This window comes from Ptychodera flava, chromosome 2 (genome assembly GCF_041260155.1).
Source record: "Ptychodera flava strain L36383 chromosome 2, AS_Pfla_20210202, whole genome shotgun sequence".
NCBI classification, from domain to species: domain Eukaryota; kingdom Metazoa; phylum Hemichordata; class Enteropneusta; family Ptychoderidae; genus Ptychodera; species Ptychodera flava.
The window spans coordinates 43,264,188-43,289,012 of NC_091929.1; the positions used below are offsets into that span (position 1 = coordinate 43,264,188).

General features: G+C 37.8%; 1 protein-coding gene across 14 annotated transcripts in view; it reads left to right on the forward strand.

Moving 5' to 3' along the window:
- Positions 1–24,825, forward strand: part of LOC139121576 (CUGBP Elav-like family member 2) — a 62,703-nt gene that overhangs the window by 27,185 nt on the left and 10,693 nt on the right. For 2 of the 14 annotated variants that reach the window (XM_070686620.1, XM_070686649.1), the window contains exons 7-13: positions 177–308; positions 1,411–1,490; positions 2,894–3,049; positions 6,660–6,735; positions 10,447–10,584; positions 18,065–18,172; positions 22,055–22,147. In XM_070686620.1, coding sequence (XP_070542721.1) covers positions 177–308; positions 1,411–1,490; positions 2,894–3,049; positions 6,660–6,735; positions 10,447–10,584; positions 18,065–18,172; positions 22,055–22,147 — 783 coding nt within the window. Of the gene's footprint in view, positions 1–176; positions 309–1,410; positions 1,491–2,118; positions 2,254–2,893; positions 3,050–6,659; positions 6,736–10,446; positions 10,585–18,064; positions 18,173–22,054; positions 22,148–22,328; positions 22,377–24,825 lie in introns of all 14 variants that reach the window. The other 12 variants (XM_070686645.1, XM_070686681.1, XM_070686602.1 and 9 more) reach the window with 11 other exon arrangements.

Sequence of the window (24,825 nt, forward strand, 5' to 3'; positions counted from 1 at the left end):
TTATCATGTGTAGAATGTCACTTTTGATACTCATTCATAAATGTCTGCTTTTTGTCGTAAGATTCTTTTTCATTTCTTTGTTATTTTATCTAGTTTGTCGACAGTCTGATAAAGGACAGTAATATTTATACAAGTAAGATTGCCAATTTATTAATTATGTTTGTTATTGTTTACAGTTGAAGAAAGAAAACTTTTTGTGGGAATGGTGTCAAAGAAATGTAATGAAAATGATGTTAGACTAATGTTTGCCCCTTACGGAACAATTGAAGAGTGTACAGTATTACGAGATGCCCAAGGAAATAGCCGAGGTAAGAATTGTGAAAATGTAGAGTAGTAACACAAAAGTCCATTTCAGTATTGGTTTGTCAGATCAGAGTGATGGCAGGGTAATCCAAGTTAGACTCTCTCACAGCCCCTCGCCGGCTTCACCTCTGACCATAATACAACCCTCAGGTGAGCCAAGATGGATTTTTGTGCGAAAGAACAGAATTTGCAAGCAGAATATTTCTTTCATGAATTAGTGAATTTCTTTAATTTTCACTTAACTCAAAGTCACTGAAGTGCATGTCCCAGGGCTAGAAACACATATCTATTTTGAAAACACATGGTGGCAAAACAACAATGAGATAAAGAACAACAAAGAATCTTGCAAAGTAAAAGTACTAGTTGCTGATTTTGAGACCATGAGAAAGTGTCAGACTATGTAAAAATAGTCTGGTATTGTGGATTTTAAACTGTAGTGGGTTAAACACAATGCAGTGATTAGTATTTGAACTTTTAACTCTAATACTGCAGAACAGTATCACTTCTCCATGTGCTGAGTCAGCAAAAAGCAGTAAGGAGCAAATCAAAACGTATTTTCACCTACTTGGCTCGGTATGTTATAAAAGTTTGGTCAGTAAAAATCATATTTACAGTATGTAGGTATAGTTCTTTTACCAGTTCTATGATGCAGTGTGTGCCAGGGTATAGAAAGCATATGTTACTCATAGAACTTACTGGCCGTAGGGTACACGCAGGGTATGTTACTCATAGATCTCTATGGAAGGTTACTCCCTGACCTATATTATCATCACCAATGGATACAAAATACATGGGGCATTTTTTGGCATTGCAAATTGTGTCGTTCATGTACAACAAACTGTTGTACTACACAATATCAGTATATTTTTGTTGGTTTGAGCATGTATACATTGTTTGATGCTACCACACCAATGCATTGTGGGATAGCTGGGAGAAGGTCTATTCACAGGCCTTCAATTGTTCATGTCTTTGTGAAAATGCAACATATGGGACATGTTGTGCTTCATTATTGTTAACCAACTTGACCTGCTGGTGACACATGACCTTGGCAGGATGTGGGTCAGATATGAATATGTTTTGATATATTTTTATCCTATTTGATTGTAGGTTGTGCATTTGTAACATTTTCAACCAGACAGAGTGCATTGAACGCCATCAAAGTCCTTGATAAATCATCTACCATGGAGGTCAGTCATTTCTCTGCTTGTAGACAAACATATCTACCATCTGTGATGTCGCCAAAAAAAAAATTGTTGAAAACTTCTCCTGATAAATTTTATGCATGAACTTAACAACACAGAAATCGGGTCTTTTTAATGTTGACTTCAGCTGTGATTAAATTCGCTCTCATTGTCCAACAAAAGCTACAATCTCAAACTGTAACTCTGAGAGCCTCTTACAAGCAGTAAAATATGAAAACTATCTCTCTCTTCAATTATACTTAACCCTTTGAGTGCTGCAATTTTTCCTGCCAAAATTTTTGTGCAACATTTCACCAATTTTATGAATTTTTCTGTAAATTTTGTTGATAATTTTGGACCAAATGGTCATCACATCTCAATGGCTGCAGTTTTTTATAAAAATTTTGGCAAACATCTGAAAAATATTGCCTTCAATATGTTTTATAAAAGCGATAAAAGTCGACTTTGGTGCTCAAAGGGTTAATTTGGGCTGTGTAAAATTTAACTAGTTATCTTTTATCTATGTTTCAGTTCCTTAAAAGGAATGAATTTTGAAGTTTCAGATGTGTCTATCATCATCATTGTGTACTGTACTTTTCTTTCTGTTTGGCACGCATGACTCTCTTATCTCCAGGGTTGTAACTCTCCCATTCAAGTACGTTTTGCCGAAACCTCAAAAGAACGAGATCAGAAGCGTATGCGCAAACAACTTGATCAAATGAAGGCAACTGCTAGTGCCTCTGCCACAGTCAATGCTGTACAGGCCGTGGTTTGTAACAGTCCTGTTATCAATCTACCTTCTCCTCTGTTAAGCCTCTGCTTCTGAACCTAGCGTATCAGCTCTAAATGCTCAGCTTCATGAAACTCCTGCAGTTTCACCAAAGTCAGAGTTTTCATGGCCCACTTGCCAAATCACAATATATGATTGATAAAATCAAGTATGACAAGGAGATATGCAACTTGGTTAGCCACATTGGCTGTGCCAAAGTTTGCAATATTGCCGAAGTGCTGACACCCATTGTCCACACATAGCAATGTGCATTTATGTATGACATAGTTTATGACTGTCAGAGTAAAATATCAATATTGGCAACACTATGAATATGGATTTATGTTTTAAAGGTTGCCATAAAATAAGGACATTACATTAAATCACAAGTATGCCCATTGGTCTGGAAGTTAATTTTGATATCTGATATCTGATAGCCAAATTATTAAGATATTCTTAAAATCAAGGAAAATACTGAAAATGCATTTATTGATTCAATTTGTGGCAAAATATAAAGTTTCTTCACTGTCCATGAACACTGCAGTAAGTTGTTGAGGTTGAGCTTTTAGAGAGAAATTATTAGTGCTTTGTAACGGTAGATGCTGTCTTTGACGTAGTTCATTCCCTGTTATCGTACTAGGGATGCTCATCACCACTTACAGTAAAGTTTGCAGACACTCCGAAAGAAAAAGAGGCCAAACGTTTACATCAACAACTAGGTTCCAACGTATGGGGCGGTGCCAATCTACCTAATTCTGTGACGGGGTTAGGCACCTTAGGGCCTCAGTACTTAGCGGTAAGATTTCAACCCCTTTGCTTTAGTTTGATGATCATGAGTTGTGGCTGCACTGTTTTGCATACTTCATGTAGGCACACCTGAAGAATATTGAACCCAATATTCCTCATGAAAATAAATACCTCTCCCTAGGGGGCCCTCCTGAGCTATTTAACGCAATTTAATCCTCTTTCTCCCAAGAGGTATTTATTTCTATGGTTTGTCTATGGAGCCTGGTAGAAAGAGGATTAACACACTCCCCAAACCCTGGGGTGTGTTGATTTGTAAACTGTTCTATACAGGCCCAGTATTGTACAGTCTTGCCCTCATGTAAAATTTTGCGCTTCAAACATCAAAATTGGATAGAACATATTTTGCAATATTTTTTTTGAATTCTAATCAGCCTTGTTGTTAATGTAAACCTAGATCATATTTCAATTTGTTAATGGCTAGTATTGGGAGAAATTGTTACCAAGGTATTCTGAATAAATCCATAGACATCATCAAAAGTCTGTGCAGGATATGAACATCAAAACAGTGCAGCTTGTGACCATGAATGAAAGTAATATTTGTTGAATACAAGGTCTCATGGACATGGATATATTTTGTCCCATTTTACAGATTTTAATTCATGGATGTCAGTTGTAGACTGTATTTGCTGTCTGCACTGTGCAGAACTGTTTTGTTGGCGTTGTTTGTTCTCAATATGCTAAAAATAAAGAAGTTTGAGCAGTTACTGGAACAAGTTGCCGTGACAACTGCCTCCAAATGTTGTTTCCCCGACAATTCTGTTACCATGACAACTGCATTTCCAATGGTGCCCCAGTGACAATTACTGTTACCATGGTAACCACATCTCTGGCAGTGTCTCCATCGCAACACTGTTACCATGACAACTGCACATCTGGCAAGGATGCATTTGGGAAGAGGTAATCCATGTGTATGAGACCTTGTTTGCCAAATGACTGACGACTGATGTAGTACTAACCTACTCCTATATGATTAGCATAGGATGCTGCATGTATTAGTGTGCTACAGTTGCTTGGTGTAAGTGGGTTCTATCTAAAACCTTCTACACTTTTTATCTCTAACATTATATTCATCGTACTTCGTATTGTTTGACGTTTGTGTTTCACTATTTCCTGTCGATGATATCGGACGTAATGTATGTCTTTATCACACCAGTTACTGGTATCAACATCACACATAGTGTGTGTATGTCTCACAGATTACTGTTGGCAGTATTACATTTTTCTCTCTCACACAAGTTACTGTTCTCAGTATCACACATAATGTGTATTTGTTTCTCCATCTGCTGTTGGCGGTGTCTCACTTAAGGTAGTATGTGCCTCAAAAGTGAAAGAATTAAACTTTAGCTCAAGCTTTCCTCAAGGAATATTTCAACCATTTGTCTTTCAAAATCAAGAATAAAAATTGGGGTCAGTGCGCAAATGTTGGTACAAGAGACACAAATTACCCAAGATTTATCGTGATTTGGAATTTAATATGGGCGCCATCCCTGAAATTTTTAATTTTTGAAAAATTAAGACAACGAAATGTTTTTACACACCTAGAGCCCTCTCAAACTACTGTTGGTAGTAACACACATAACATGTATCCCTCTGAAACTATTGCTGACAGTATCGTACATAAATTGTACCCTTCTCCATTTACTGCTGGCAGTAAATCACACATTTTTTTGCAATGTTTGGAATGCATATTTCATTCATTGTGTTATCAAAAGCCATCTACACCATTTGAATCCATAAAGGCCAACAATCAGAAAATTTAGATTTGGTAATCTGTGTCATTAATTGAGATTTTAAATCAGAGAACAGTGATTTACTCAAACATTTTATGCTTCTATGATAGTTTCTTTGAAAATGGTGTTCCTGTTTTAGAAACAGTGGAATAGATTAAAATGACTTCAGAACTCAAAACTTCCAACAATAATCTAAGCTTTCAGGTGCAAATGAAAGATTTAAACAGCTCCTGGAACTTTGTTTAGGGAAATTCAATTGTACTTCTTTCTCACAATCAAGGATAAAAATCAGGTTCACCATGCAAATTTTGGTACCAGAGAAACAAATGACCTAACTTTTTTGATATTTGATATTCACAATGACTGCTATCCCTACTTCAATTACATAGAGAAAATCAGATTTTCAGTTTTCACAAAGTAAGGAAGATGAAATGTTAATTTTCTTCACTATCATCAAAGTGTGTCTATACAAGCAGCATTCCAGCACAGTGCTGTAAAAATTTGAGTTTGAATTTCGTCCTGGAGTCCCAAATGATTTAGCAAAGGAGAAATGACATCGATAGAATCTGTTGATGTAAATTCAAATCAGTTAGTAGTCTTAATTTTTGATCTAGGTCACAGTATTACGATGTTCTCCTCGGCCTGGAAAAATAGGGAAGGCCAATCAACATAACAGTAAATAATTTGCATATTCTATTGTTGTGAAATTATATTCATTTGTTTGGTTATTAACATATGAATAGATTGCTCCAAAAACACAGGGGTGGCCCATCCCTAAATATCTCCTCGTGGAAAATCCAGGTATATGATTGCACTCATGTCATCATTAGTAATTGTGTTATTTCACTTTTTTCACAAAAATATATGTATGTACTTCAGCTGATCTCAGTCATCATTTACGGTAGTATGCGCTTCAAAACTGAAAGATTTAAATTTTTGCTCGTTGACAATTTTATCTCAGGGAAACTTCAAGTTTTCCATTCTCTCTCAAAATCAAAAATGAAAATCAGTGATTGCTGTGCAAATTTGGTAACCAGAGCAACAAATTACTTATGACTATGATTTACATATATTTGAAGTCGATCCCTATGCTTTAACTCTGTAGGCAGAAATTAAATTTTCAGTTTTCACAAAATCATCCACAAGCTTCAAAATTGGTCCATACAAGAGGTAAATTGGAAAAGTATCAAAATTATTTGAGAGTGTGAATATATTTCCCCATGGCGCATTCTAACTTGGTACAAGTTACACTTTCTTCTGAACTGAAATTTTCCAAGTTGTTGATGCCATGGCATTGGGAGTGCTTGTAGGATGTGTAAAATTCTTCTTTGCTTTGACCAGTACGGTGTTACTCCACTTTGGTGGTTGGAAAAACTCTCAAAGCCAAATAATGTATGATGGAAGCTTAAATCCTGTGGATGTGTACCAGCAGGCATCATCTTCCCAGAATGGCAGATGAAATATGAAGGAATAGAATGTGTTTGCATGGTGTGGCTCTGCATTAGTGGCAGTGGCATATGTCAAAGCTGAATACAGAATCTAGATTATTTTACTGGTCAAATGATGCACACATGTAAACCTTTCACCCCTGTTTCCCAATGAAGAGGTCCAACCCTGCCATTAAAAACAACAGGGTTTTACCAAAAGAAGGTGGTGTAAGGGTCATGATACACCAGTATACTGCGGCATTGTCAAGAATTCAAACCAGAATGCAGACTTCAGTATTGACCCAGTGTTGTCATTCTAACCCGGGTCAATATAAAGTCTGTAAATTTAAATGACAGTATAGTTTACCACAATATACACTGAAATATATTTTGAAAGATGTGAAGATTTGTTTGTCATTTTGATAATTTTTTTTATCCTCAGGCCTTGTTCCAGTTGATGCAGCAGGCTGCAGCTACCGGAAATGTTTCTGCCTTCACAAATGTACACCAACTAGCAGGTAAGATTTCACCAGCAAAAATCTGTTCCAAAACTGCATGTCAAAGTAATGTTTGTAATTATTTTCCACCACAAAGAAGCTGAAATGCACAGAAACTAACCATGGAGGTTTGCATGAAGCGACAACTATAAATGTGGAGGTGGTGATTGCTGATGAGTAAACGGTATAATGGAATTGAAAACGTGACCAATTGGATGATGGACCAGATGGTGTAAACAACAAATGATGTATGTCAGCATATTGTTAGTGATGGGAAAGTGTAAATGGCATGGTGTCAATGAGAACAAACTATGTTAAAGATTATATGTGGTATCCATGATTTTACTTGGTTTTGGTAATGATTCACTGTTGAAGGTAATGTCATTTTGTCTGGTGATGTCACTCCAAGTGATTTCACATGTAGGTTATGTCCCACATTGATATCATGTGATGTGTGATATCACATGCCACGTTATTTTTGATGATGTCACTGCATAATATTGTGTAGGGTCAAATGATGCTATATGTTGTTGATGATGTCATACCAAGTGATGTCACATTGTGTAGGTTATGTCCCACATTGATATCATGTCATATCAGATGATGTCACACTGTCATGTCGCATTCTATTGGATGATGTCACCGTGTGATATCACGTTTGTCAGATGTTATACAGTGTCAGGGATTTGACACAGAGTTTGTTACACTGACAATGCATTAACACATGGTTTTTGGCTCACTTGATTGATGATGCCGACGTTTTGTACACTATTCAGGTTTTTTGGGTAGATTGCTGATGCTAATTTAAATATGCTTGACAGTGTTAGTGCTGTGAGTTTTGCATTAAACTGTGGTCATAGTGCTTGCGTAGTTTAAGAGAGAGGCCTTTTATGAGGTTATCCATGACTGTTGGATATGGTGATCATTGGGTGATGGTGACTTTGTTTCTGTGTTTTTTTAAAATTTGCTGTCCAGCTCATCCTTTGAAAGTTCTACATGTCTTCAAGTTCAATGAATTTGATAGTTGTGGTAGGCGATATATATGTGCTGTTAGTCCATCATCTCTTATATGAGAAGCTGTTCAGAATTTTTAAAAATTGTTCTGTATTTTTGTGGTTATAGTTAATGCAGCATTCTGTATTAATCCTGCTGTTATGAGCTTTGCATTAGTTGAAGTATCTATCGCTTCAAATGAGTGATTTAATTGCACGTATTTTAATATCACAAGACGTTGCTGTGAAAACCTTAATACAAAGAGTGGTGCATGTACTCATGGTTAAGCAACTTGATATTTGCCATTGATATTTGCAATTCTCAATGCAAATGTCAATATCTATTAATATATACATATCTCTATCAATACAACATATATTTGAAGAGTCTTGTTTGCCTTGATTTTCCCCAGGTTCAAATTGCTTTGAGTTAATGTGTGTGCATATATGTCAACATTGCGTGCATATCTGTATGCAAGTGGCATATATATTGATATACTTTCTGTTTATTTTATGTTTCTGTTTTCTTTGTGGTGTGTTTTCTGCCTTCAAACATCTTTGTCGGAATTCATGTGTGTGTGATCATAAAAATGTTCAATTCTTCCCAGTGTACTGGATACATTTATTGTTTGAAATAAACCATTGAAAAATATCATGACTGTTCTAATCTGTCATGTATTTCAGTGTTAAGTCCTTTCAATACAATATTTTGACCAAAACCCATTGTTTTCAGTCATGAGTATGGATGCATTCAAAGTAAATAGGGGTGACCAAGTCAAGAAAACTTTCAGAATGGCCTCTGTTAGCTCAGGTAGTGTTATTAAAGATGTGTGATATATTAAGGGTATCTACTGAAGCAAATATTATGTGCTAAACTTCATTTTCAATGGGAAACAACTGTTACAACAGGTCGAATTCTTTCCGCCCAAAACAAACACTCTGTTGGATCAAAACATTCCTGTAAGGTAGTATGCGCCTCGTGAGTAAAGTCTTAAACCTTTGCGTAGACATATTCCTCAATGAAACTTAAAAACCATTTGTTTACCAAATCAAGAATGAAAAAAACAGGGGTCACTGTGTAAAGTTTGGTACTGGAGCAACAAATTACCTAACATTTTACTGACGTATGAAATCAAAGTGGCCACCATCCCTGTGTTAAGTGTTTGGGGAAGAAAACTAAGACAATGAAAATATTTCTTACTCCCAAGAGCGTTAAAATGAGCTTCCACAAGTGGTAGATCAGATCAGAGGAGGAAAAGTTTGAGAGTCTGAATATCTGTCCCAAAAGTGTATTCTACCTTAAAAACTAGGAACAAACATCACAGTAATAGGTTTGCAGTGCGATGTTGAAAGAGAGAAACTTGTAGTGATAGATTAGTTGTCATAAATTGTGCTGTAATGTCTCCTGTTTTCGTTGTGCAGTCATTTTGTGTTAAAGTTGTGTATTAAAGCCAAGAAATATGCTTTTGAAGTGACACAGAATGAAATATACATATCTTTCAAAAACAAATTTTTTGAGAAGATTGTATGATAAGGATGTGTTGTGAAATGAAATTTGTAAATGTTTTCAAACATTTTCAGGAAATGTTTGAAGTAATGGATTACATTATCATCTATAAAGTAAGTTCAGGAACAGTTGAAGCTCTGCTTTTTAAATTGATTTTGACCCTGTCACTTCCTTGGTTTGGCTCAAAGCCACTGTTATAAAGGTTGAATGTGGGCCTGTTTACAGAGAACAGCTTGTGGTGTGTTCTTGTCAGTAAATAAGGAAATAGGTAACATGGGATTTGTTATTTTTGTAATTTTAATCTTTTGTATCAAGGTAATAAGGGCTTCAAAATGAAAGGATGTCTTTTGCTCAAACTTTCCTCAAGGAAAATTTCAGCTGTTTTCTTTAAAAATCAAGAATAAAAAATTAGGGTTCACTGTGAAAGTTCTTGAACTATGGAACAATTACCTTAAACAGAACTTCCCCTATAAAAGCCGGATTAGCATAAAAGCTATGCAAATGTTAAAAGCCACGCTACTGATCGGACGTGCTGCTTTTGGTCCCAGAATCCCATAATTTTGCCATGTTTCAGGCGTTTATTGTCATTGAATCTAGCATAGGAGGTCTGTGACTATGTGACTAAACTTGAGCCGAAAACAAACTGAAAAAATGTTCCGTTTTTTGTTGAAGAACGCATATGTTTCAAAATGTGTTCCCTCTACAACTATTTGACCCTTTTTGCATATGTCATGAAAGTGCCCATCATGATTATTCAAATTTTTCTTACAGTCAAAGCGATGCCATGAGAATTATTATAAAAACTCCCGCCCAGTGTATGCAAATGGCTGTGTCATCAGTAATTCCCCTATTGTGCGCCTAAGGTCCTGTTACTTCTTTATTTTACCAATATTTCAAATTCAAATATGTTAACTCTTTGAGGTAAAGTAAAATTTTTAAAGTTTCAAAAAATTAGATGGTGAAAATTTTTCTTACTCCAAGAGCTTCAAAATGACCCCAAAATGTGGTAGATCCGAATATTGTCCCTGTTGCCCATTCTACCATAATGTTGACCAATTCCAAAAACCCCCTATTTCTTGTGACTTGTTTTTTTGTACACAGAGTAGTATACAGGATAAAAGTATGTTTTAATTAAGACAAACTGTACTGTTGGGAATGAATTGAACATTTTGAATCTGACATCTGTGTCAAGTTAGATATCAAGTTGTGTCGTATCCATCATCTTTCTGACAGCTCTGAGTGCAATGGGTATGCCTCAGTTAGCAGCATTAGCAACAGCCGCAGCAGCCAACCAACAACAACAGGTTGCATCGCCAAGTGCGGCAACAACGGGGAATACAAATGCCGCCATGTCAGGATTGTCTACGTCAGGTAGGCTTGACAAATGCAATCAATGCCCCCTTCCCTTTCCTCCTCTCCCCCTCGCTTAATTAAGTGTGCCACTGACTTCTATTCCTCATCTTTGCAAAACACAGATTCCAGGGTTCTCTTCTAATGGAAATGCTGGACAACGTGGGTGTGATGTGCTTGTTTGGGACACCACATACATATTTGGTATAACAGATTTCAGATCATAAAAAATAGAGACCGCATGTGGGGACCAAGAGCATTTAGAAGACTATTTGTTGAAGTCCCTGCCCTATTATTCAATGCATGTCGGGACCACGGTCTTAATCAAATCTTACTTGTGTGGGTACAACCTCTTGTGGGATTTGTCTTGTCAGTGTTATAACACCACGTGGAATAATCTTTTTCACAGGATTTCATTTGAAATCCTAACTATCGCCTTGACACCAATATCCCATGCTATCCCATAATACCATGGTGTACCCTCTGCACATTCCCCACAATGCTCAGTATTTTTCCTTTCCTTACATCCCCCAATGCATTGTACCCAATGTCCCATAGCATGTGTATCTGCTGGCCAAACAATACTATAATGGTCCTTCCCAATCTCTCACAGTTACCCATACAACCTTGTAGTGCAATACTACCTAGTCCATTGTTGCATTTATCTACAGGCCAAGCTTTAATCTGTCATACTTACTAGTATAATCCTGTAGTGTATCCTATCCCTACTATTGTTGCATACAGTCTACACAAAGAGCAATTTTATGATGACATGAAATTGTGTCAGTTACCCTTTCAATCCTGTAGTGCATCCTGCCCAGCCTATTGTTGCATGCATATTTGCCGGCAGAACAATCCTGTGGTGAACCCTGCATGCTATCAACATTACCCTTACAATCCTGTAGTGCATCCTGCCCAGCCTATTGTTGCATACATATTTGCTGGCAGAACAATCCTGTGGTGAACCCTGCATGCTATCAACGTTACCCTTACAATCCTGTAGTGCATCCTGCCCAGCCTATTGATGCATGCATATTTGCTGGCAGAACAATCCTGTAGTGAACCCTGCATGCTATCAACGTTACCCTTACAATCCTGTAGTGCATCCTGCCCAGCCTATTGTTGCATACATATTTGCTGGCAGAACAATCCTGTAGTGAACCCTGCATGCTATCAACATTACCCTTACAATCCTGTAGTGCATCCTGCCCAGCCTATTGATGCATGTGTATTTACTGGCAGAACAATCCTGTAGTGAACCCTGCATGCTATCAACGTTACCCTTACAATCCTGTAGTGCATCCTGCCCAGCCTATTGTTGCATACATATTTGCTGGCAGAACAATCCTGTAGTGAACCCTGCATGCTATCAACGTTACCCTTACAATCCTGTAGTGCATCCTGCCCAGCCTATTGCTGCATGCATATTTACTGGCAGAACAATCCTGTAGTGAACCCTGCATGCTATCAACGTTACCCTTACAATCCTGTAGTGCATCCTGCCCAGCCTATTGTTGCATACATATATGGTAGTAAAACAATCATGTGGTGAACCCTGCGTGCTATCAACGTTACTCTTACAATCCTGTAGTGCATCCTGCTAAGCCTATTGTTGCATACATATTTGCTGGCAGAACAATCCTGTAGTGAACCCTACATGCCATCAACGTTACACTTACAATCCTGTATTGCATCTTACACTGACTTCTTGGCTGCAGACCAAACAGTCCTTTGGTGATCGCTTGTGTCTTATCTGTCATACTTGCTATCACAATCCTGTAGTGCATCCTACCCAACCTGTTGTGTGTGTATCTGCACTCAGAACAATCCTGTAGTGCATCCTGCAGTTTCACTACCACCATTACAATCATACAGTTCATCCTGTCCAATTGTTGCATGCCTATCTACTGCTGACATGATCCAGTGGTGAACCCTACAATCACACAACATTACTTTGGTTCATCCTACCCATCCCTCGTTACATGCAAGCTTTCATACTACCAACACAATCCTGTAGTGAAGTGTTCAATTGCTTGCTGATAACCTAAGAATCCTAGAGCCTGTAGTCCATCCTATAAGTCACTTTTTGCATGCATGCTACATTCTTCACTCTGTAGTGTTATGATATACATAGTATAGTGTCTTTTTTTGTCCATTCCTTGAAGGATCTTTTTGAATTTTTTTGTTTCAAGCAAATCCATTACTCCTACATATTACAATCCTACATATACAGAGCATGATATAAATTAAGAATAGCTGTGGAATCTGTTGTGAGACGAGTGAATTTAATAACTGATCACCTTCCCAATCCTGTAGTACAGCCTATACCACCAGTTGTTGCATACCTATATGTAACCAGTTGTTGCATACCTATATGTATCTGCACACAGAACAATCTTAAAGGGAGGGTAAACAATACTCGTGCATTTTTAGTTTTCGTGCTGTTACATCCTATGCTGTCTGCCATGTACTTTTTCTTCAATCTTTGCATTGTTAGCACAATAAATGCTATTTGTGTTTGGAGATATGTAAAAGACTGCTCCCTGTACATTTTGTGGTGCACTTTTACAGGGCATTTAACATGTGTGTGAATCTTGCATCAACCAGTCTGTGTCACTTTGGCCAAACAGTTTTCACCAACTCTAAGAAATGTGCAATATTTGATAACCCTGAACATGACTTTGATTTAAAGAATTGATAAGTTTATTTAAGTGGACAGCAGTTTTACCAAACCATTGAACTAGCTGTGTCTAAATTGCATCTACAGATACACCGGTTCTTGCGATTCGATTCAATACAACGTAGATATCTTAGTTAATGAAACATGTTTCTTTCATTGGAAAGTTCTCATATAATTGTGTTTAATTGTGTGTTGACAAAAAATAGCTGTAGACAGTGCTTTCACTGTTATGACAATTGTTAAATGTTCTGTGTCAACTCCCATTGTTTCTTATAATATAATTCACCCCTAAGTTTTGAAGGACTTGAAGTATTCAGCTCATCGCCACAATTTGTATGTGTGTTACATGCATTGTTGAAGTTGACAAAGAAATTCATGTTTGGACACCATTCATTTGTTAACAATAACAGATTGACAGGAACTCAATTCGGCACATTTACAAAGTGCAACAGATCGACATCAACACAATAATTTGTATGAGCACAGACTTTGAGTGAAACATGAGCGTGATGCACGGCTTACAGCAACTTAATGTACGCAAAATGTCTTATACACTGATTGACCATGACCATAACACAATTATGGATGCACAGTTAATGTACAGATTGACAGCAATTTGAAGGATGTACCATCAGAGAAGCGGTTGTAAAGACCAATGGTATTATACACAGTAGCTTTTGTGAAGATGGACATGAACTCTTTGATGATAGCCATGATGTCTGCGGAATGACAGAACAACAAGAATGGATGTAACATCTTGCCCATAGATTAAGAGTGACAAAATGACTTGCAACGCAGTGTGCCTGACCGACAGATTTGTAGCAACATGATGGATGAAAAGTGACAATGTCAAGATTAACAGCAATGTAGCTTTACATGATCAGTACCCCTGATATGAGAATTGAAAATAACACTGTTAGAAGCCAGGGGGTTGACATATTGACAGCAACATGATAGATATTTTTCATGGCATACAAATTGACAGCAACGTAATGATGTATACCAGATGTCAGATTTACAGACTGATTGCACCACTGTGCTGGGTGCTATCAATTGTAACGCTGGTGTAATGCTCCACAAAGGACTGAAAAGAATTGTCAAGCATTAGTGTAATTTTGCTTAATAGAATGCTCATTCTTGAAAGCCAAATTCTGTGCTCTATCCCAACTATTGTAAATTTTCCACCATATAGATATTTATGTGGCTGTTTCTTGATACAGACAGGTTTGCATTGATTCACATGCAGAGTTGTAAAATTCAACCTCGTACATACCTGCCATATTGCATCTGTGCCCATTACTCAATTTATGTGAGCATTATAATCCGTCCCACCATGCTGTACTTGTTCAATGTTTCCCCAGCTGCAGGTGTAAATACTGTGTACTATGCTAACCCATCTGACTGTTTAATGTGGTACAGTCTTATTGTTTTCAATGGTGTAGTATAAAATTTTCAAGGGAAAGGGGGATAAAGGAATGAAATTTCATTCCTGGTGCAGATATGACAGACCTACCAATCTGATCTGAATCTCAATAAAAATCTTTGTTGCTAAAAGATCGGCAGTGAAGTAACGCACTCAATGTAATGTACAAGTTTATCCCTTAATGTACACGTGAATGACATGCAATGCTGATTGTACGTTGCATTTGCTGACAATGTTGCTTTACAAGAACAGCTTTCTGTCCTCTTACAAGTTGATATCATTAAGTAAATCCACATATAATTTGATTATGTGAAGTGAAACTTAGCCTGAGAAGACCAGAGGCCTTTGCAGTTCATATAGATACATATAATATACATATAATATACATATAATATACCATATAATACATTGCATTCAAATACATATGTACATAGTTTAGTTGCTTTTTCTCCTTGTGTATTGCTTTTAATTTTATAGATAGCATTATTCTGCTTCAATTCTGGCCATTTTTGTAACACAATTTCCTGTTTTGCATGATCAGATGGACATGATTTCAATGATTGTCCCATGAAACTCTGTTTCAGGCCGTGACAAATTTTTTCAAGCACTCACCAAATATTTTTGCAGTTGCAAGTTTGTTTGTTTGCTTGCTGCAGAACTTTTGTATATTTTTTTAGCCTTTTTAAGTTAGTTTACTGCAAATTTATCATTTTATCATTTACTGCCTATATCTGCTTGATTAATCATCTCAGAGCCATCCATCATAGTTTTGCAAGGAATTCGTCACAAAGAAGCTGTACAGCTGCTTTGTTTGTGGAGCTTTGCTTCAAAGCATCTTTTTGTACAGAAATATCATCTGCAATGCTATTTGCTTTCTTGAAAACAAACACCAGTACTTCTGTTGTCCCTCAGTTTTAAGGCAATTAGTCCTTATTTCTGTCATTTACAGATATCATGAAAGAAACCTTTCATACAGCTTTGACCTGTGCCATAGTTGCTGCCATCTGTGCCATGGCTGTGACCATGTCTTCAATGGTTGCCACCATCTGTACCATGGTTATGACCTTGTTTGCAGTGTTGGCATTATCTGTGCTAGTGCTATGACCAGCTGCCTTGGTTGTTTCTATATGTACTATGGCTGTGTCCATGTCTTCCATGGTTGTTGCTACGTGGACATGGCTATGACCATGTCCCCCAAGGTCATTTCTATCCGTACCATGGCTGTGACCATGCCTGCCATGGTTGTTGCAGTCTGTACCATAGCTGTGAACATGTCTGCCATATGGTCGTTGCGATCTGTATATATACATACCATGGCTGGATAACATCAGGAGGCTGCCATCTGTGCCATGACTCTATGTCATAGCTTTGCTGCCATCATTCTCTGTATCACAGCTCTGCTACCATCTGTGCTATGGCTCTGTAACATTGCTTTGTTGCGATACATGCCATGGCTTTTTATCATGGATTTGCTACCATCTATGTCATGGCCTTTTATAATGGCTCTGCTGCCATCTATGCCATGGCTCTGTATCATAGCTTTATGGCTCTGTATCATAACTTTGCTGTCATTCATGCCATGGCTGTATTTCATGGCGTTGCTGCGGTCTATGCTATGGCTCTGTATCATTGTTCTGCTGCCATCCATGCCAGTAGCTGTGTGACATGGCTTTCCTGCCATCTATGCCATGGCTGGCTTTACTGTTGTCAATGCCATAGCTCTGTATCATGGCTTTTCTGCCATCTGTGCTATGGCTCTGTAACATTGCTTTGTTGCGATACATGCCATGGCTTTTTATCATGGATTTGCTACCATCTATGTCATGGCCTTTTATAATGGCTCTGCTGCCATCTATGCCATGGCTCTGTATCATGACTATTCTGCCATCCATGCCATGGCTCTGTGTCATGGCTTTACTGCCATCTGTGCCATGGTTCTATATATATCATGGCTCTGCTGCCATCTGTGCCATGGTTCTATATCATGACGCTACTGCCACCAACACCATGGCTCTGTGTCATTGCTTTGCTGCCGCCTGTGCCGTGGTTATGTGTCATGGCTCTGCTTCCATCTATGCCATGGTTCAGTGTCATGGCTTTGCTGCCATCTATGTCTTGGCTCTATATCATGGCTTTGCTGCCATCTGTGCCATGTCTCTGTGCCATGGCTTTGCTGTCATTCATGCCATGGCTGTGTTTTATGGCTTTGCTGCCATCTGTGCCATGGGTCCTTATCATGGCTCTGCTGCCATCCATGCCATGGCTCTGTGTCATGGCTTTGCTGTCATTCATGTCATGGCTGTGTTTTGTTGCTTTGCTGCCATCTGCCATGGCTCTTTATCATAGCTTTGCTGCCATCCATGCCATAGCTCTGTGTCATGGCTTTGCTGACATCTATGCCATGGCTGTATATCATGATGTTGCTGTCACATATGCCATGGCTCTGTTTCATGGCTTTGCTGCCATCTATGCGATGGCTCTGCTGCTGTATGTCTGTGCCATAGTTTTATGTTATAGCTAAATAACCTTCTACGCCAGAGTGCTCTTTCACAGCTTTGGTTGTTGTTAAGTACTGCTGTTCCGTAACATACTAAGGCAGTGGTAACTCCAGGATGCCGTCTACAGTGCTGTATCAAAGCCCAACTACCAAATGTACCACAATCATGGCTTTAAAGTCATCTGACATCTGAAACAACACAGGATGGTAACACCTATTGCACCAATGTGTCATCGAGTATGGCAGCCTATATGGCAGTGCTGGAGGTAGCCAGTAGTGTTGCCTTTTGCTTGTCACAGCCAGTCTCTCATATATTGTGGTTGTACATATACCATTTCTTATGGTAACCAATGTGCACTTTTCCACGATGATGGGCACAAAAGTTGCTGCTTTAAATGATTGCAAAAAGATTCCACTATCACTAGTAGAAATCCTTAATAACATTGCAAGATAGCCTGCAATGCCATTTATATAATTTCATTAATTTTGGCTCTTTGCTTGCTGGAATTGTCATCAACAGCTTCAAGATGCACTCTCCTCATACTCTTTATTTTCTTATTTTTAATCAGGCATTAGTCTCCAAAGGAAATAATTCAGATACAAAAATGTAGCTATTAAATGTATTAAACATTTAACCCGTTCATTTCTATGGTTCTGCCTAAACCCATTGTTTTCAATGATGAGTGTGGACCGGTTTACAGGAAAATGGGGTGCAATGATTAATTTGATGTTCATATCAGTTGACTTGAATCATCCTACATGACTGGGTGCATGTCTTTGTAAGTTTCACATACCTTGTATGTCAAACTGCACTAGAAATGGATCTCTGTTATCAGTAGACGTCTTATCTATTCTCCTCATTGATGCTGTCACTTTTCATTGGCTTCTTTGATTGATGCAGCACTGGTAGCTGCAGCAAATCAGCTGCAGCAAGCCGCTGTGCAGGCTGCTGCAGCAGCCACATCCGGCAACACTACTGCTAGCACTGGAAACACACTATCTTCATCAGGTGAGTTATCCCATGACATCACAACACTCTCTTTAACACCTGCTTGACACTGCGGTACCACGAGGGATAGGTGCATATCCCCCTGGCTGCTTGTGCATGGAAAGCATCAACATATTGCTTGTCCTGCTTGCTTCCTGTACATGAAAAGCTGCTCACCGACTTGCAATTACGCTTTGTTATGCATGGCTATCATGGCAACAAGCTGTTAATCAACCCCCAAAAGTACAAGCACCACTCCCATGACAAGACTCCAACCTTTCTTGTGCATCCCCGTAGTATTTCTGACTTAATATGTTCTCGTCTATTGTAAAATGGCAAAGCTTATGTACGTAATGTTCTTATCTAGCTATGTACTGTATCTCGTTAGTCTTTCTCTGTATTTTCCTGTTCTTCTATTTTTGTGATATCCTCTTTTTCTGTCTGTCTGTAGTCCCTATGCATTAACCCCAAAATGCCCTGGTAAATGTAGGTGGGCATTCTATGGATGGAGTAACAATACAGCCTTGCTTTCTTCTCAAACAGTTTACATTGCAAATTTCCTTTACGTTTGGTTTAATAATGTCGTCATTATTTTTCAGGATAAAACCATGTATTAAATTTATTTTTGAATTCAAGTTAAGATGCTATTCTTTAGATATGCGGCACAAGCTGCAGTTGACCCAAGTTGGATTTAGCCATTCGTGTGTTTGTGTGTATGTATGTGTGTCTGTGTGCATTTGTGTATGTTTATCTGTTGTGAGATGAAAGATATCTTCAGGATGTGCATTTGTAGTTAAAGAATATCTTTAATGTGTGGTCAGCATCTCTCTGACTACAAACAGCCGTAGTACTTCCTTGACACAAATGTATGGTGTGATTTTTCTGTTTAATTTTAGAGTGAAATGTTCTGTATGGACATTGAAACAGTTTCCAAATTGTGACAATATACAACAGTGTATCAAACATAAGTGCTTTACACACCAGCTGTCTTTCCTCAGGCGACCTCCTTCGCACACCTGACCTATCACAATTATAGCCATCAAGTCAGCCAATGAGCCTTACGATCAACACAATTCTTTTAAATAGCTAGCATTTTCCTGTTTTTGTTGCAAAGCCGTATCTTTGTGAAAGTAAAGAAAAATTCAACTGGTCCCCAGTAAATCTACTTGCAGACAAAATCATCAATGGTGACAAATTTTGTCTCAGTGCTCTCAACCATGCTCTTTCTGTTACATATACCAACTAAGTGCCCGTGGATTTTGCAACATTGTAGCACATATATGTCCAAATGCATGCCAGAGTCATCGCTGTACAGTCCAATATGATGAATTTGTAAGTGGTGACAAGATACAACCCTTTATGGTCATGTAATTGGAAACCATTGAATGTTTGAATTTGAACCTTTCTATTTGAAAATAATCATTCATGAAGAAGTTCGTATTCTTTATGTCTCATCATTTCTTTATTTTAAATTCACCTCTTTAAGACCAAATCAACACACAACTATGTTATTTTCATTGCATATTTTGACCCATTTAGACGTTAAATCTGCAGTAGTTGTGTTTAATTGTGAAAAAATTGGGTCCCATACTTTAGACAAATAGCTGTAAATTATATTTATAGCTTTGTATTGGGATGATTTGCTGATGCCTTACGTCAATGCGAAGAATAATTTTTTTCTCAGCAAGAGAGAAAATGAAAGAATGATTTACCCAGTATATGAATGAGTGAGCATTCTAATATTATGATGTGAGAAGTACATCTGAAATTTAATCATTTATACTTAGCCTGATGCTTTCATGGCAGAATTTCAACATAAAAACTATTCAAACTAAATGTGAAGTATTTTATTACCACATAGTCTTCCAACTAGTGTCTAGGGTAACTGAGCAAGCATCTTCTAAAAAGATCATGAACACACATGTCAACGTCTTTACACAGAAAGTAATTGGTTTTACCATTGGTACTATTACTGTTTTCCAAAAAAGAGGGCATTTATAACAGGATGTTAATGATATAATGTGTGACAATCCAATCAGCAACTGTTTATTTGCAATTGCAAGACAAAACGACAGTTACTATGGTGCATGAGTCTTTTTAGGCCTTTTGTAATCAAGTATTAAATAATGATGATTTTGGTCTGCTGAATTGTTTGTCAAGGTAAATAATACCAGCTGTAATGTATATGATCATTCTCAGACTGTAAAGTGTAGTTTGGATTATAGTGCAATTGTGTCACTTCAAGTTAAAATGACTTTAACCTTGGTATGTAAGGACTCTTTCAGGAATTAATAACACTGACGTTACTTGCAAGGTCACTTTAGGTCATGATGGCATTGACTTTGGTATACAAGGGCTCTTTCGGGAATTGATGACACTGACATTATTTGCAAGGTCACTTGAGGTCATGATGACATTGACCTTGGTATGCAAAGGGTCTTTCGGGAATTGATGACACTGACATTATTTGCAAGGTCACTTGAGGTCATGATGACATTGACCTTGGTATGCAAGAGCTCTTTCAGGAATTTATGACATTGACATTATTTGCAAGGTCACTTCAGGTCATGATATTGACCTTGGTATGCAAGGGCTCTTTCAGGAATTGATGACACTGACATTATTTGCTAGGTCACTTTGACTTTGGTATACAAGGGCTCTTTCGGGAATTGATGACACTGACATTATTTGCAAGGTCACTTGAGGTCATGATGACATTGACCTTGGTATGCAAAGGGTCTTTGTTGAATTGTTGCAAGGTCAGTGACTTCAGGCCATTGTGGCATTGACTTTGATATATATATCACTTTAAGGTTGTGATGACTATTGGAATGGAAGTTCTCTTTTGGGATATAATAACTGATCATTTTCATATTTTCACAACATTCAAGGGGTGCAGGGGAACTTTGAGGTACTAAAGATATTGGTATTAGCAGCAAGGTCATTTACTGGTAGTGACAACAGTGATCTTGGTGTGCAAGATCACTTTACAGTGTGCAAGGTAACGTTAGGGTGTCACTGACCATGACTTTGTGCAAAAACCTTTGGTTAGTATTGACATTGACTTTTAAGTGTAAGGTCACTTTCTGGTTCTAATGACATCGATTTTAGAGGTCACTTGAGGGTTATAATTGGGGATTCGGTGACGTTGACCTTGGTGTGCAAGGTCAGTTTCTAGTTTAGTTGAAGTGCCCAGGTAACTGTCAGGTTGTAATGGCAATGTGTATTGTTGTACAAGGTGACTTTCTGCGTATAGTGACCATTATCTCTGGATACAGAGATCTAATTGATCTATGTGAGGTGGTACCATTTTAACTTCAATGATCAAATGTGTGATGAAATTTCAATATCTCTGTTCCAGTTGCTTTTGTATGGTTGATCTTATATGTGAATTTCAAGTAGACAGGAATAGCCTTGTTACACTAGTACACTGTGAAGTTATCAATATTAGAAACCTCATTGCAGATAATAAGTTACATTTCAGAAGATTATACGTGATAAAAATGAACACATGTTGTGTTTTATATGTATGTGATCGTTACATATTACCTTGATAATGCTTGCATTTCAGAGGTACAATGTGTTAGTTTTAGAGCTATAAAGTATGTTCTGGAAAAGCATCAAGACTGAATAGGATGTTTGCTTATTTCTTAGCAGTATGTTGAAAATATTCATGATAAAGAAGTAAATATCAGCTGATGTTGGATTCTTTTTAATGAAAATTTGACTTTTAAGCAAGTGAATTTCTGACATGCTAGGACTGTTGAAAAGCTATACAGCTTTTGATAGAAATTTTGAAAATTGGGCTGGTAGGTGGTTTTTGGCATGCAAGGAGTGCTAGAAAGCCTTTTTGCTGGTGACAGACTTTTTGCTTTACTAATCCTGATTATTTCCTTATGTCAGGTACACCCACAGCTACGAACACTACCACCACCACATTGCCAGCTGGACTTGTTACAGGGTTACAAGGACTGTCAGGAACCGCTGCCCTCACAGGTGATCATAAACAACATAATCAGATAGTAGTAAATAATAAATAGAATAAAAGTGTAGACTTGGAGCATTTGCTTCTGTAGATACTAAACAGAGGGGGCATGACTCAGTCATGGCCATACAGTTTGATCTAAATATCAAACGCAAAATCCATTGCATCACTTCATGTATTGCTTTTTTTCAGTGCTGCCAGACCAATCTAAGCAAGAAATTGGGCATTCATTTTTTCAAGGTTGGTTGAAAAGCATAAATGCAACTTGTCGGTCTGTCTGAAATATGGAACAGGCACACCCATGATAACCCAAGATAGTAAATCAGGGTAGTTATGTGACAACACAATGTCTGACTCATCGTTTGTGTGTAAAACTCAGATTAGCTTTAACTTTCTGTGGTGAAAATAAATTCCCAGAGTGCAAATTTTTGTTAACAAATTTCAAAAAGATTAGATAGGTTGTATGTGAATCAAAAAAACCTTGGCACTCTTTCACTTATCAAATTGTTTCCTTGTACACAGTGAGTTGACAATCTGAGAAGTAGTAAAATAGTGAACAATTTTTGACAAAAAAACACTTGAGGAATGTTTGAAAAAGGTTGGGACATTTTTGACATGAGAGTTTGGTACCCAGGTTTGCAAAATATTTACGGGGCACATGTACTTGTGTAGGTTGCCATTCCGCATATGACAAAGACGGCTTTGTTTTGATAGAGGCTGTTTGTCTTGAAACTGTAGAGTATAGTAGGGTGTAAAATTCAAAATGTCTTCCAACAAGTTAGGCAAAATATCTGCAGAACTGTTGTCTCAATCATTTCAAAGCTTGTATTGTGGTAGTTTCTGAAGTACAAGTGTTTATGAATAATACTGGTACACTACCCAATATATAGGCATTGACTGTGTTGTACTTTGCGACTCTTGAGATTCATCTGGACTTTTTTCAAATTGCCGATGAACACGGAAATGGTATACACGGAATAAATGAGGATAATTGGTAGTAAAGGAAAAGATTCATCAAGTTTATTTTAAAAATTGAAATGTGCTTGAAATTTTGTTGTGTTGGATAGTACTGTATTTTGATAAAAATGTGTTTAAGTGTGGCAATACATTGAGGTTTGACTTATATAAATGAAATGTCTGCTAAACTGCTGTTCCAGTCCATAACCATTTTACCGCAGTGGTTTAGCCGAACCCAGTTGACTTCAGGGGTGAGTGTAGACCTGTGTATAGGGCAGTGAGAGCGACCAGGTGAAAGGTGTGTAGTTTCAGTGTACTCCAACAGTAGTACACAGGACAGTGATAAGTATGCAGCAACTGTAGGTTACATTCTGTGTGGGATAAGGTCATTGTGTGAAATCAAATTGTCAGTGCTCAAGTATTGCTGGGAGAATATGTACAGGAGTTTGGCTGGCTAGCATTTCAGTAACAGCTCTGGATCTTCACTTAGTAGTGATGCAGCAAAACTCAAAAGTTGTTCCATGGCTAGTATTTGCAGTAATGATACAGCATGTATGGTGGCTATTGTAACTGTTACAAATTGCTCTTCTCTTCTCTTTTGTTACTGTAGCAAAATAGGGTGTTAAATCGTTAGTATTGCAGCAGCAGTATCGGGTGTTCAAAGTCAGCAGCTAGTAGTACATGGTGCCCACTTGCTATTGTAACTGCAGTACTGTAAGGTGTTTTGAATCAGTTGCTTGTATTACAGCAAATAGTACAGGGCGTTTTGTTGGCATTTGAAGCTTCAACCATATTGGACTATGAAAGGCTAATGTAACAGCAACAATCCAGGTTATTTTAGTGGCCAGCGTAATTGCAATATAGGATGTCCATTGGCTCGTATTGCGGCAAATAGTTTAGGGTATTTATTGGGTAGAATTGAAGCTGTAACCATGGACGGTGTTGGATGGGTCCCCCTGCAACAGCAATACAAGGCGTTCAGTGGCCAGCTTAATGGCAACAAAATCAGCTGATCAGTGGCTTGATGTATTGTAGCAAGAATACAGAATGTTCATTGTATAATTTTACAGCAACAATGTAGAGTTGATAATTTAATGGCTAATATGAATTGCAACTACACAGATTGTACAGTAGATGATGAAAATTGCGACTGTATAGAAGTTTCAGTGGATAGTGTAACTGCAGTGATAGTGTAGTTAGTATTACTACAATAATACAAGATGATAACACATGTCAACTTATTTGCAAACACAATAAAAATTCCGTGACTTACATGCTCTTGTGAAATAATCACATGATTCAATGGAACATTGTTGTAGCTATTCTTGACCAAACCAAACCAGACCAGAAACAGGCTGTGTACAAAATACTTTAACTCTGTCACCACCAATTTTTCAAAAGGGTAGGTGGATCTGTGAACAGAGAAATGGGTTTACACAACCCAGGTTTAATCTTGGTTTCATGGATATAAAAACATGACTTTGCTTCCTGTTATAAATTGTTACAGTCCAGTAATGGCTGACTGACAGCCACTTTGTCGCAGCTTCAAAAAACCTACCTGGTAATCGCTTGTGCATGCTTGGACTACTTTTGATTATCGCTACAAAAGTCACATCCCTCTTGTCTGTTTGTTTTGCGCAGTGTTCCAGTATGGCTGTCTGATTTCTCGTTTACTCTACCTCCCCCATATCCAAACAATTACTTAGTTATGCCCATGTTGAGACACAGAGTG